At 49.7% G+C, this 13,850-nt stretch overlaps 1 protein-coding gene across 2 annotated transcripts in view; it reads right to left on the minus strand.

The window, feature by feature from the left end:
- LOC140386413 (lamin-B3-like) overlaps positions 1-13,850 on the minus strand; it is a 161,077-nt gene that overhangs the window by 133,130 nt on the left and 14,097 nt on the right. Inside the window, exon 1 of one of the 2 annotated variants that reach the window (XM_072468741.1) lies at positions 5,309-6,050. The exons of the other annotated variant lie outside the window; for it this stretch is intronic. Within the exon in view, the coding sequence (XP_072324842.1) occupies positions 5,309-5,649 (341 nt within the window). The 5' untranslated portion in view covers positions 5,650-6,050. Of the gene's footprint in view, positions 1-5,308; positions 6,051-13,850 lie in introns of those variants that run through there. 2 annotated transcript variants of the gene reach the window in all.

Raw genomic sequence — 13,850 nt, forward strand, 5'->3', positions numbered from 1 at the left:
CAAAAAAAATCTCTGCTTACACTGACAGGTTAATAAATGGAGAAAATAACCCAGCAACTCTACACTACATCTCAGGAATGTGAAAAGAGCAGATTCACAATGCAGACTGGGCATATTCATAACATCAGAAAGCTTGATCTCGAATCTCTGGAAAAACTGAACGGAGGAAAGTCACGAAAGACATCTCGCCGTACTGCAAAATGCCACCCATTAATATGTTATGCTGAGTTTATCCAGCATTTTCTCTTTTTATTTCAGGTTTCCAACGTCTGCAGTATTTTGCTTTTATCTCAAAGTTGTCTGCTATTTTAGTATCGTGTTGCAGTTTAAAAAAAATAAAGCTTGAAAATTATGGCACCAGTTACGCTCCATCGTCTCATTAGCACAGCACTCCAGCCTACAGAGTGTGCAAGTAGAATGAGGAAATGGAAAGGTGTCCAACTTAATCATTCCAACTGAATTATGGTGTATATGTTTTGTCAGTCGATCGGGCATTTTGATTACATTGTACTAGTTGAAGCAGTTGGGTAAGCTTTCTTTGGAACGGTTGCACTTCCACTGGGAACAATGCAAGTTTAAGATTGAAACAATTACCTTGGTTCATGTCCACGGGGTTCAGTTGGGCGAGAAACTGATCATCCTAAATTGCTCACGGCCCCGGAGACAGAACCTGCAGCCATCAAGTATCGAATACAGCAATAATCGCTAATACAAACCCAAGTTTGGAAAACACAATCTATTATTTCACTCCCTTCACGCTCATGAGCAGTGATATGTAAATTTCAGCAACTAACAAAGCAGTTTAGTTGAAACTGATGTGACATGAATGGAACCCATTCTGCTAAAAAGCAGTATTAACTCTGGCTCAGTGGTAGGTCCTCACCCAAGTTAGAAGATTGTTGACTAAATCCTGCTCCAGAAACTTGAGCACACGGACATTCTGAGATCATGAAATACACAATAAAAATGCAACTTTTATTTTCCAAGAAGCATATAGGAAGCCAACTTTAACCCGACAAGACAATCAAGACACCATTCAAGACAAAGCAACCTGCTTGATTGGCACCCCATTCATCACCTTAAACATTGACTCCCTCCACCACCAAGGCACACTGGCAGTAGTATGTGCCATCTACACTATGCACTGCAACAACTCACTAAGGCTCCTACAGCATCTTCCAAACTGACGGCTGCTATATAGAAATGATGTGGAGATGCCGGCGTTGGACTGGGGTGAGCACAGTAAGAAGTCTTACAACACCAGGTTAAAGTCCAACAGGTTTGTTTCGAAGCACTAGCTTTTGGAGCACAGCTCCTTCCAGGTTCCTCACCTCAGGAAAACTGGAGCCAGCACATCGGACGTCTCTGCTACCTTTTCACAACTAAAAGGAGGATAAACAGAAGGTGATACAATTAACAGTTTGTGGTCCCCAGACCAAAAACCTAATAAGGAATTTGACGTTCTTAGAGACTCCAGAAACAAAATTGTTTGACCGGTTGGTCACGCTTGTGAAGGAACACTTTGACCCCAAGCCCTCGATCATCTAACAGCGGGTACAAATTCATCCAAGCTGTTAGAGACCCCGGAGAGACCATCTCCGCCTTTTTTGCTAGGCTCCACCAAATGGGCGCTCGTTGAGAGTTCGGTACAGTGCTCAGGGATATTCTGTGAGACCGGTTAGTGTGCGGGATTAACAACAAAAGTGTGCAAAAGAAGCTCCTGGTGGAAACGAAGATCACATTAGGCAAGATGATTGAGATAGCTCAGGTGACTGAATGCACGGAGAAGGGATCATCTGAGCTCCAAAGTGTGTAAGAGGGAGTACACCAGTTGTGGGGTGGTACGGCTACGAGGCGCACAGCCAAATCAGGAGCACAGAAGAAAATCAGCCACAATCCTCGGGATAGGATGGTAGTCAGCTGTCCAGGAAGAGAACAGGTCGGCAACCAAAGAGAGATGAGGGTTGCTACCGATGTGTGGGTGGGTTGGGGGGGAGGGGCACCCCCAGAAAACATGCCACGAGTTTGTCTTTTTTCAATGCAATCAGAAGGGCCATATCTAGGCACGTTGCCGTATCAGACCAATTCAAAAAACAAAAGTAGCAGCAGCAGCAACCCAGCACTCTGGTGAACTTTGTGGAGAGGAATTCTGATGAGGAACATAACATCTACCGGTTAAACGTCATAAAGGTTAATAAAACAGCCCCAATTGAAATAATCTTGCAAGATGGAGGTCAACACTGGTCATGGTTGTGGGGTGAGCAAAGGTTCGACTATATTCAAGAAGTGGCTCAGCTCTCGAAGACAGCCAAACTGTCGACCTGTACAGGGAAGCTCTGAAATTTTGGGAGCTACCAGTACGCCGGTGTCTTACCAGGAACAAGACGACCAGCTTTCTTCAATAATGGTAGAAGGACATAGATAAAGTCTAATGGGACGGAATTGGCTGCAGCAAATTAAGTTAAACGACTGGAGATCTTCAAAATTCCAAACAGAGTGCTCTCCAAGACGTAGATACAAGGATGTGTTGCAGAATGAATTGTGTTGAAAAAAGGGAGTAAAGGCAAAAGGTTTAGGCCAACCCAGATTCAACACCAAAATGTTCCAGGGCAAGACCGATCCCTTATACCCTGCATTTCTGGTTTTCCCAAATTTGGCAGGGTGGGTGGAGGCATGACAGCCCTCCCAGAGAAAGCAGCATCTTTTACGAGTAGGTGACAGGTCATTTTAAGGTGGCGACCTGGTTCTCGGCAAGAATTTTGGCTTCATGCCAGATCATATCAAAATCAGGACCTGATTCGTATGTGGTGGAATTGATCAGTCGGACAGTAAGACCATAAGACATAGGAACAGAATTTGGCCATTCGGCCCATTAGGTCTGCTCTACCATTCAATCCTGGCCGATATGTTTATCATCCCCATTCTCCTGCCTTCCCCCCATAAACCCCGACCATCTTATTAATCCGGAACCTATCTATTTCTGTCTTGAAGACAGAGATAGACAAATGACTTGGCCTCCACAGTCCTCTACGGCAGAGTTCCACAGATTCACAACCCTCTGGCTAAAGAAATTCCTCATCTCTGTTTTAAAGGATCGTCCCTTCAGTCTGAGGCTGTGCTCTCGGGTTCTCGTTTTTCCTATTAGTGGAAACATCCTCTCCACATCCACTCTATCCAGGCCTCTCAGTATCCAATAAGTTTCAATAAGACAACCCCCCTCATCCTTCTAAACTCCAATGAGTACAGGCCCAGAGTCCTAAACCTCTCTTCCTCCCACCCGGTTTGCTCACTCTTTCAACTTCTTCCATTGGGCAGGAAATACAAAAGTCTGAGACACGCACAGACTCAAAAACAGCTTCTTCCCTGCTGTTACCACTCCTAAACGACCCTCTTATGGACTGACCTGATTAACACTACACCCCTGTATGCTTCACCCGATGCCGGTGTCTATGGAGTTACATTGTGTACCTTGTGTTGCTCTATTATGTATTTTCTTTTCTTTTTGTGTACTTAATGATCTGTTGAACTGCTCGCAGAAAAATACTTTTCATTGTACCTCAGTGCATGTGACAATAAACAAATCCAAATCATTCCATGGATCATTCTTGTGAATCTCCTCTGGACCCTTTCCAAGGCCAACACATCCTCCCTTAGATACGGGGCCCCAAACTGCTCACAATACTCCAAATGGAGTCTGACCAGAGCCTTATACAGCCTCAGAAGTACATCCCTGCTCTTGTATTCTAGCCCTCTCGACATGCATGCTAACATTACATTTGCCTTCCTAACTTCCAACTGAAGCTGCACGTTAATCTTAAGAGAAGGGGGATGAGGGGGCGATGGGGTCGAGGGAATGGGAGATGGGGGCGAGGGGTTGGGAGCAAGGGGTTGGGGACGAGGGAGGGATAGGAGGATGGGGAGGGTGGGATAGGGGGATGGGGACGGGGGGATGGGGAGGGAGGATAGGGGGATGGGGACGGGGGGGATTGGGACGAGGGGGATTGGGACGAGGGGGATTGGGACGAGGGGGATTGGGACGAGGGGGGTGGGACAGGGGGGATGGGGACAGGGGGATGGGGACGAGGTGGGGGACAGGGGGTATGGGGGCGAGGGGGGGATGGGGGCGAGGGGGGGATGGGGACGAGGGGGGGATGGGGACGAGGGGGGGATGGGGACGAGGGGGGGATGGGGACGAGGGGGGGATGGGGACGAGGGGGGGATGGGGACGAGGGGGGGATGGGGACGAGGGGGGGATGGGGACGAGGGGGGGGATGGGGACGAGGGGGGGATGGGGACGAGGGGGGGGGTGGGGACGAGGGGGGAATGGGGACGAGGGGGGGATGGGGACGAGGGGGGGATGGGGGCGAGGGGGGGATGGGGGCGAGGGGGGGATGGGGGCGAGGGGGGGATGGGGGCGAGGGGGGATGGGGGCGAGGGGGGGGTGGGGGCGAGGGGGGGGTGGGGGCGAGGGGGGGGTGGGGGCGAGGGGGGGGTGGGGGCGAGGGGGGGGTGGGGGCGAGGGGGGGATGGGGGCGAGGGGGGGATGGGGGCGAGGGGGGGGATGGGGGCGAGGGGGGATGGGGGCGAGGGGGGGATGGGGGCGAGGGGGGGGATGGGGGCGAGGGGGGGGATGGGGGCGAGGGGGGGGATGGGGGCGAGGGGGGGATGGGGGCGAGGGGGGGATGGGGGCGAGGGGGGGATGGGGGCGAGGGGGGGATGGGGGCGAGGGGGGGATGGGGGCGAGGGGGGGATGGGGGCGAGGGGGGGATGGGGGCGAGGGGGGGATGGGGGCGAGGGGGGGATGGGGGCGAGGGGGGATGGGGGTGTGGGGGGGATGGGGGCGAGGGGGGGATGGGGGCGAGGGGGGGGATGGGGGCGAGGGGGGGGATGGGGGCGAGGGGGGGGATGGGGGCGAGGGGGGGATGGGGGCGAGGGGGGATGGGGGCGAGGGGGGGATGGGCCGAAGGGGGGGATGGGGGCGAGGGGGGGATGGGCCGAAGGGGGGGATGGGGGCGAGGGGGGATGGGGCGAGGGGGGGGAATGGAGCGAGGGGGGGATGGGGCGAGGGGGGGATGGGGCGAGGGGGATAGGGGATGGGGCGAGGGGGATAGGGGATGGGGCGAGGGGGGGCGTAGGGGGATGGGGCGAGAGGGGGCGTAGGGGGATGGGGTGAGGGGGGATGGGGGGTAGGGGTAGGGGGATGGGGATGGGGGGGGGTAGGGGGATGGGGATGGGGGGGGGGTAGGGGCATGGGGTGTAATTGGGGGGGGGGGGGTACTTAGGGACCTGGTTGCACTGTCTTCCTCACCTCTCCTCAAAGAGGCGGTGCTCCTCGGTGACTGTGCTCAGCTCCACCTGCAGTCGAGCCCGCTGGTTGGCCGTGCTGTCCAGCAGCCCTCTGGCGTCGGCCAGCTCGCTCTCGAAGAGGGAGCGGGTGACCCGGAAGCCGGAGCTGTCCGCCTCCCGCGAGTCTGCCAGCGTCTGCACCAGCCGCTGGTTCTCCTCCTCCAGGCAACGGATCCGCTCGATGTAGGCGGCCAGGCGGTCGTTGAGCTGCCGCAGCTCCTCCTTCTCCTGCAGGCGGGTGAAGCGCATCGGGCTCGGATTCCCCGGCCGGCGCTGCGGGGTGGAGGAGCCTCTCCGAGACATGAGTCCCTTTACCGGGCTCTGCCCAGTCGCCCCAGCCCGGGGAGAGAGTTGGGGGGCGGTGAGTTCTGCAGCTCCCTTTCCGCTGGCATCGAATGTCTCTCAGACAAGTGGCTGGTCTCTGTCCGGGAATAAAAATCAGGAATTGCAACTTCCACCAAAGGCCATCATTGCGCCTCAATCTGGGACTGGGGACATCTTGCTGCCTCAGAGAAAGGGCAAAATGAGTAAGGTGCCATTGGGTAGGTTTTATATTGTGTTACATGGGTTTTCTTACTCTATGAGAAATTAGCATTTTATGTTGTTTTCACATGGATAACTCTGGCTCACAAATAATAGTGCTTGATGGGAAATAGGTTGTCAAGTGGAGTTTTGTGTAAACTGCAGTGCCAATGTTTTGTAACTGTACGTGACTGACCTTCGGGATGAACAGAACTTGCAATAACAAGATGCAAGTGGGGATAGGTTCCTCATTCTAAAACATAACAAGTTCCAATTAAGGAATAACTGATAAGGAAACTGCCAGCAAGGCAGAGGGCAGGGTGTGTTTAGAGATTGTATATATGGACGAATGCTGTGTCTGCTCGGTGTGCCTGCTAATGTTGACAGCCGGCACCCGCTCTTGCAAGATCGACTGAATAAAATACTTCTTCAGAATTTGGCTAAGTGTAAATTATTATCAAGTGAGCGGTGTTTCTCACAATTGGGGGCTCATCCGGGATAGTCTTCATTGATCGAAGGGGCGGCTCAAGAGGAACCGAGAAGACACGTCCCGTTATTTAAACGGTCTCGTACTTCGTCTTGAGTAGTCATCCACGGTCAACTGAACACGTTCCTAGGGTAGTCATTCTGAAGAAGTAAATAACAAAATATAGTGGCTGTGTAGCCATGTAAAATGGCTGCGTTCCGATTAATCTGGCCAAAACCCAGTTTAAAACGGCTAACCCGAAAGACTGCTGGGAAAAGCAGCCAAGAAGACACAAGCAGGCAGCTACAGACAGGTTTGCATATTCAGCTCTGGGAACGTAGCCCAGATCGATACTCGGGGCTATCAACAGCCCATCAACCCAGGGATCCGCAGTTGCATTCAGGACTGTTTAAACCTAATCTACTCAGACATCCACAGTTAAATTGGCTATCCCCGGGAACAATTGCAACATATTAGCAATTGAATACCGGGCCAGACCTGTCGGCGCCTGCAGTGGCCGAAACAAAGACAGGTGAGCGACCACCCCCCCGATCGAGGAATCGCCTCACCATTGGACACATCGACCCCGAGATTGGGGACAGAATCCAATCACTTGGGACTCGGGGTCAAGGGCCGCCCCGGGAGGCGGGAAGCCCCTGGGCCCTATAAAAGTGAAGGTCCAAGTTCAGATCTCTCTCGCTCATCTTCGCCTGCTCGAGACCTTCGCAAGACCAGCCACCGGCAAGTGTAAGTTTGAATCCAACGATCGCTATCCGGTCGAGACACCTAGCCACCGACCTGTAGCAGCCTTTTGAATCCCGTGGGCCAGATTTGATTGGACAAGCCATTCGTTTCCCTGACCTGGTGGGCTCTTCCTAAATTAAGTATTGGCCAATAGTGATAGGTTTATTGTATAGAAAGTAGTATTAGGGTATTAATATTGCTTGTTGTATATAATAAATGACCGTTGTTTTAATCCTTACTAAGCGGTGTGCTGTGTTATTAATCATAACTTGAACCACGTGGCGGTATCATAAAGATACCTGGCGACTCATGAGCAAAGGTGACCTAAACAGAGCAAATAGACTAAAGCTAAAAAGAGCAACAGCTGGCACGCCGTGAAAGTCAGGCAACTCTGTGCACGGAGCAAGGTAAGAAAAACAACTTTTAAGCATTATCTTGTTGACTTGAGTTCATATCTAGACATCCGTATAAGTTTATGGGCAGATTGATGATACCAGGATTCTGGAGCTCATATCTAGACATCCGTATAAGTTTATGGGCAGATTGATGATACCAGGATTCTGGAGCTCCTATCTAGACATCCGTATAAGTTTATGGGTGGATTGATTATATAAGGACTCTGGAGTTCGTATCTAGACATCCATATAAATTTATGGGCGGCTTGATGATATAAGTACTTTCAAAATTGTGATTGTTTGACGGACCAGTCATAACTAGACACTTTACTTAGAAATAAGTGAAAGTTGATTACATTACAATGGGAAGTAAAAACTCGGAACAAGGAGGCGGCCCCGATTTTTAAAAAAATCCCTAAGAATATCCCACCAGAAAGTCCATTGGGTCGGATGTTAGTTAATTGGGATTTTGAGAGTTGGACAAAAAAATAAGGACAGGAAAACAATGATAAAATGTCGTTGTTTCATATGGATAAAAGAAGCAATCAGTAAACCCTCAGTCTTTTGGCCGAAATACGGTTCAGACGAAGATTGGGTGTGCCAAATTTTGAATATATATGTCAATGATAAAAGACCCTGTTCCGATAAAGAAGTAAGTTACGCGAGTTGTGGGCTTCCCAGCAGGAACGCCACCAGAATATATCCATTAATCCCACAGGGCGAAAACGTTCCCACCGCCCCTCTTAGACAATGGGACGTCCTAGATAATTTGCCACCCCCCTATAAGAAAAAGACAAACGATGATGACTCGTCAAATGACCAACAAATGAATAAAGGCAAATCAGAGAAAGTCCCTGAAAAAGGAGAGAATAAAATGCAATTAAGATCCGCGAAAGGGCAGGGAGAGGAACCAGAAATAACAAAAATGAACCCCCTTCGGGAAATCCCTATTAGAGAGGGAGAAGTAGGATTTGTAAATTCTCCTTTAAATTCAGGAGAAGTCAGAGCATTCAAAAATAAAAGAGATGAAGACGTTAATGGAGGACCCCTTAAGACTGGCAGAACAATTCGATCAGTTCTTAGGTCCTAATATATACACATGGACCGAATTAATGTCCATTATGAGTATCCTATTCACGGGTGAAGAAAGGGGTATGATTAGAAGAGCAGGCATGTGACTGGGAGAATAAACACCCGCCAGGGGGAAGCGAACCAACAGCAGAAGAAAAGTACCCCAATCAGGATCCAGGCTGGGACCATCAGTCACGGGGCCATAGAGATCGAATGAGATCTCTCATCATTGAGGGCATAAGGGAAGCGGTGCCCAAGGTACATAATCTAAATAAAGCCTTTGAAATTAGACCGGAAGGGACGGAAACCCCCTCACCGTTCTTAGAGCGACTTCGGGAATCAGTAAGGAAGTATTCTGGACTAGACCCTAACGACCCAGTAGGACAGGGACTACTGCAGGTCCACTTTGTGACCAAATCCTGGCCTGACATACATAAAAAGTTACAGAAAATAGAGGATTGGAATGAGAAATCTCTAGATGAATTACTAAGAGAAGCACAGAAGGTATTTGTAAGACAGGAGGATGTGAAGGAAAAACAGAAAATGAAAAGGATGGTTGCAACTGTAAATGAGGTAGTGAGCAAACGGGGACAAGCGGGTATAGGAGAACCAAGAAGAGGGTATCAGGATGTAGGAGACAGAGAGAGAGACAGTTTGTTACAGAGAAGGCTGCAACATGCCTGGAGTCAGTGTTTCAATACAGAGCGAGAGAGAGACAGAAAGAGAGACAGACAGAAAGAGACAGAGACAGAGAGAGCTAGAGAGAGAGAGAGTTTGTTACAGAGAAGGCTGCAACATGCCTGGAGTCAGTGTTTCAATACAGAGAGAGAGACAGAGAGAGCTAGAGAGAGAGAGACAGTTTTTTACAGAGAAGGCTGCAACATGCCTGGAGTCAGTGTTTCAATACAGAGAGAGAGAGAGACAGAAAGAGAGAGAGACAGAAAGAGACAGAGACAGAGAGAGCTAGCGAGAGAGAGTTTGTTACAGAGAAGGCTGCAACATGCCTGGAGTCAGTGTTTCAATACAGAGAGAGAGACAGAGACAGAGAGAGCTAGAGAGAGAGAGACAGTTTTTTACAGAGAAGGCTGCAACATGCCTGGAGTCAGTGTTTCAGTACAGACAGAGACAGGGAGAGAGAGAGAGACAGACACAGACAGAGTGTCAGAGAGACAGAGAGAGAGAGAGACACTTTGTTACAGAGAAGGCTGCAAATACTGAACTACCACCCATGGGAAGGCTGAAATACGTGTTAGTCCTGGTAGACCACCTTACTGGTTGGGTAGAAGCTTACCCTACAACCACCGCCACCGCAGGCGGAGTCTCTAAAATCATTCTGGAGCAAATAGTTCCCCGATACGGGTTGGTAGAAAATATAGACTCGGACAGGGGAAGTCACTTTACCTCTTAAGGTCTCACAAGAAACCATGAGAAGTTTGGAGATAAATTGGGACTTCCACACTCCTTGGCACCCCCCCTCATCGGGACGGGTGGAAAGGACGAATCAAACTCTTAAAAATCATTTGTCAAAAATAATACTAGAAACTAGGCTCCCCTGGACAAAATGCTTACCGATAGCCCTTCTAAGAATCCGAACGGCTCCAAGAAAAGATTTGGGGTTGTCCCCATACGAAATGTTGTTCAGATTGCCATACCTTGGAACAATGGGAGAATTGCCCATTACAGAATGTAAAGATATTTATGTAAAGAAATATATATACTGGCACTGTCTTCCTCATTATCATTCCTCAGGAGACAAGGACTGCTAGCGCAGACACCAAGATGCAGGTGGGGATAGGTTCCTCATTCTAAAACATAACAAGTTCCAATTAAGGAATAACTGATAAGGAAACTGCCAGCAAGGCAGAGAGCAGGGTGTGTTTAGAGATTGTATATATGGACGAATGCTGTGTCTGCTCGGTGTGCCTGCTAATGTTGACAGGTGGCACCCGCTCTTGCAAGATCGACTGAATAAAATACTTCTTCAGAATTTGGCTAAGTGTAAATTATTATCAAGTGAGCGGTGTTTCTCACAGCTCCCAGACCGTTTCCATAGCGGCACGTTTTTTATTTAAAGTACTATTTCTAACGTGCTGGCACTCTGCTGCCTTGTTGAAAGATAGTAAGAAGTCTTACAACACCAGGTTAAAGTCCAACAGGTTTGTTTCGATGTCACTAGCTAGTGCCATCGAAACAAACCTGTTGGACTTTAACCTGGTGTTGTAAGACTTCTTACTGTGCTCACCCCAGTCCAACGCCAGCATCTCCACATCATTGTTGAAAGATGGCCAAGTTCAGGGAAACAGCTCACGTGGTTTAAACCCCTCATCATTTTGGGCCAGCACGTGTTTATTTTTGGAAGTCTGACTATTCCTGACACAAGCAGTCACCAGCAGTATAATAATAAAGATAATAATAATCTTTATTGCACAAGTAGACTTACATTAACACTGCAATGAAGTTGCTTACTGTGTAAAGCCCCCAGTCAGCACACTCCAGCGCCTGTTCGGGTACAAAGCGGGAGAATTCAGAATAGTAGCACGTCTTTCGGGACTTGGAGAGGACACCGGAGCACCTGGAAGAAACCCACGCAGACACGGGGTGAACGTGCAGACTCTGCACAGACAGTGACCCAAAACGGGAATCAAACCTGGGATCCTGGTGCGGTCAAACAACAGTGCTAACCACTGTGCTACCGTGCCGCAGTAAAACTCCACAAGTGCCACCCGCCCCCCCCCCCCCCCCCGAGGAGGCAGCCACGTTCTGCATTCCTGCCCTCACCAAACTTATCAGGAGACACATGGACTCTCTTCATCCTTTTTTTAAAAAAATGTTTTTATTGGGTTTTATACATGGTATACTTACAAATGTACACACTGAGAAACCAAAAAGAAATAATAAAACTAAAAACAAAGGGAGAAAAAAACCAGAGGAAGTGTATACATATATATACAAATGTATATGTTCCTTCTCTGCTGGTCCTTTTTGACTTCCTCTGTCAGGCTGATCAGGTTCCACGTGTGAACCCCGTCCAGTCATGAGCGATTTGGATCCCCAGGTAGCGGAATTTGTGTTGGGCTTGTTTAAATGGCAGTCCCAGCAGTACTGCCCCTCCCCCTTGCGGGTTCACCGGGAAGATCTTGCTTTTGCTCATGTTGAGTTTGTAGCCCGAGAAGGCACCAAACTCTTTCAGGAGCACAATGATTCCTTCCATGCTGCTTTGTGGGTCTGAGACGTAGAGGAGCAGGTCATCCGCATAGAGCAAGACAGCCTCCCCTTTGGATCCCCCACCAGTTCTTTGCTGTTCTGAGTGCGATCGCTAGTGGTTCGATCGCCAGAGCAAACTGCAGTGGGCACAGAGGGCATCCTTGCCTGGTGCCCCTGTGCAGCTGGAAGTACTGGGAGCTGGTGTTGTTTGTCAGTACGCTCGCTATGGGAACATTGTATAGGAGCTTCACCCAGGAGGTGCACCCTGTTCCAAGCCCGAACCGCTCTAGCACCTCTATGAGGTACTTCCACTCGACTCTGTCGAAGGTCTTTTCTGCATCTAGGAAGACGATCACCTTCGGTGTTCTCTTCCCGGATGGGGTCATGATCACGTTCAGCAGGTGTCTGATGGTCAATGTTAGCTGTCTACCATTGACAAAGCCCGTTTGGTCCTCTGCGAACACCTCTGGAATGCGGTTCTCCAGCCTTTTGGCTAGGATCTTGGTCAGTATTTTGGCATCTACGTTTAGTAATGAGATGGGTCTGTATGATCCACATTCCACTGAGTCTTTGTCTTTCTTGGGTATTAGCGAGATTGAGGCCTGTGCTAGTGTAGGTGGCAGTGTGCCCCATGCCAGCGAACATCTCTCACAGGTGCGGGGCCAGTGTTGTCGCAACATTTTTGTAGAAGTCCGCCGGGAACCCATCTGGTTTTCCCCGCCTTCCCCGCCTGCATAAAGCTAATACTCTCCATGATCTCTCCCAGTTCTAGCAGTGCTTCCAGGCCCCATTTTCTGTCCTCCCCCAGAACTGGCGTGTCCAGTCCGTCGAGGAACTGTTTCATCCCCGGGTCCCCTGGTTGGGGTTCTGAGGTGTACAGCCCCCGGTAAAAGGCCTTGAAGGTTTTGTTAATCTTGTCTGGGTCTGTTTCCAATGTACCTCTGCTCTCTCTAATTTGCACAATCTCTCTAGTGGCTGCCTGCTTTCTCAGCTGGTGTGCCAGAAGGTGGCTGGCTTTGTCTTCGTGTTCGTATAGTCTTCATGTTCCTGTGCCTGGCAGATTTGGTGTACAGCTTTCCTCGTGTAGAGCAGGTCAAAGTCCATTTGTAGCTTTTTCCTCTCCACCAGGAGCGCTACGGCTGGAGCCTCGGAGTATTTACGGTCATCACCAGTATGGAGTCGACCAACTGCTGCCAAACCGCTCTCTCCTCCCTGTCTCTTCGCACTTTTAAGGCAATAACTTCCCCTCTAATCATGGCCTTTAGCACCTCCTGGAACATGGAGGGTGAGACCTCCCTGTTTTGATTGTTTTTTTTATATTCAGCTGTGGCGTGTGAGACTTTCTCGCAGAAGACCTTGTCAGCCAATAGTGCAGTGTGCAACCTCCATGTGGGGTGATGGGCATTGCCTGACTCCAACCTCACATCCATATAATGTGGAGCGTGGTCGGAGATTACGATTCCGGAGTATTCCGCTTTGACCAGCCCTGGAAGCACCGATTTCCCCACCACAAAGAAGTCGATCCTAGAGTATACGTTGCGCACTGGGAAGAAGAAGGAGAATGCTTTCTCCCCTGAATGGGTGAACCTCCAAGGGTCCACCGCTGCCCATTTGCTCCATAAAACGGCCGCGTTCCTCCGCCATGTTCGAGGTCTTCCCTGTTTTGGGGTTTGAATGGCAGAATGGCATCATTTCAAAAGAACCGAGCCGACAGACTGGGTAAGCTCAATGGTCTGCGTTAAAAAAACGAACGGGGACTTGAGAATCTGTATAGACCCCAAAGATTTAAACAACAACATAAAGAGGGATCATTATCCCATTCCTAAGACGGAAAAAATTACTGCGGAAATGGCACACGGCAAGTATTTTACGAAGCTTGATGTGTCAAAGGGATTTTGGCAACTACGTCTTTATGGTAAGAGTAAAAGATGATGTACTTTCAACACTCCTTTTGGCCGAGATTGCTTTAATCAACTGTCCTTCAGCATTATTTCAGCCTCTGAAATATTCCACCGTGTGATGGAAACCATTCTAGAAGGAATTCCAGATGTACGCATGTATATGTATGTTGACGATGTAATAATGTGGTCCAACACAAGGAA

The sequence above is a fragment of the Scyliorhinus torazame genome, chromosome 12, assembly GCF_047496885.1.
Source record: "Scyliorhinus torazame isolate Kashiwa2021f chromosome 12, sScyTor2.1, whole genome shotgun sequence".
Classification (NCBI taxonomy): Eukaryota; Metazoa; Chordata; class Chondrichthyes; order Carcharhiniformes; family Scyliorhinidae; genus Scyliorhinus; species Scyliorhinus torazame.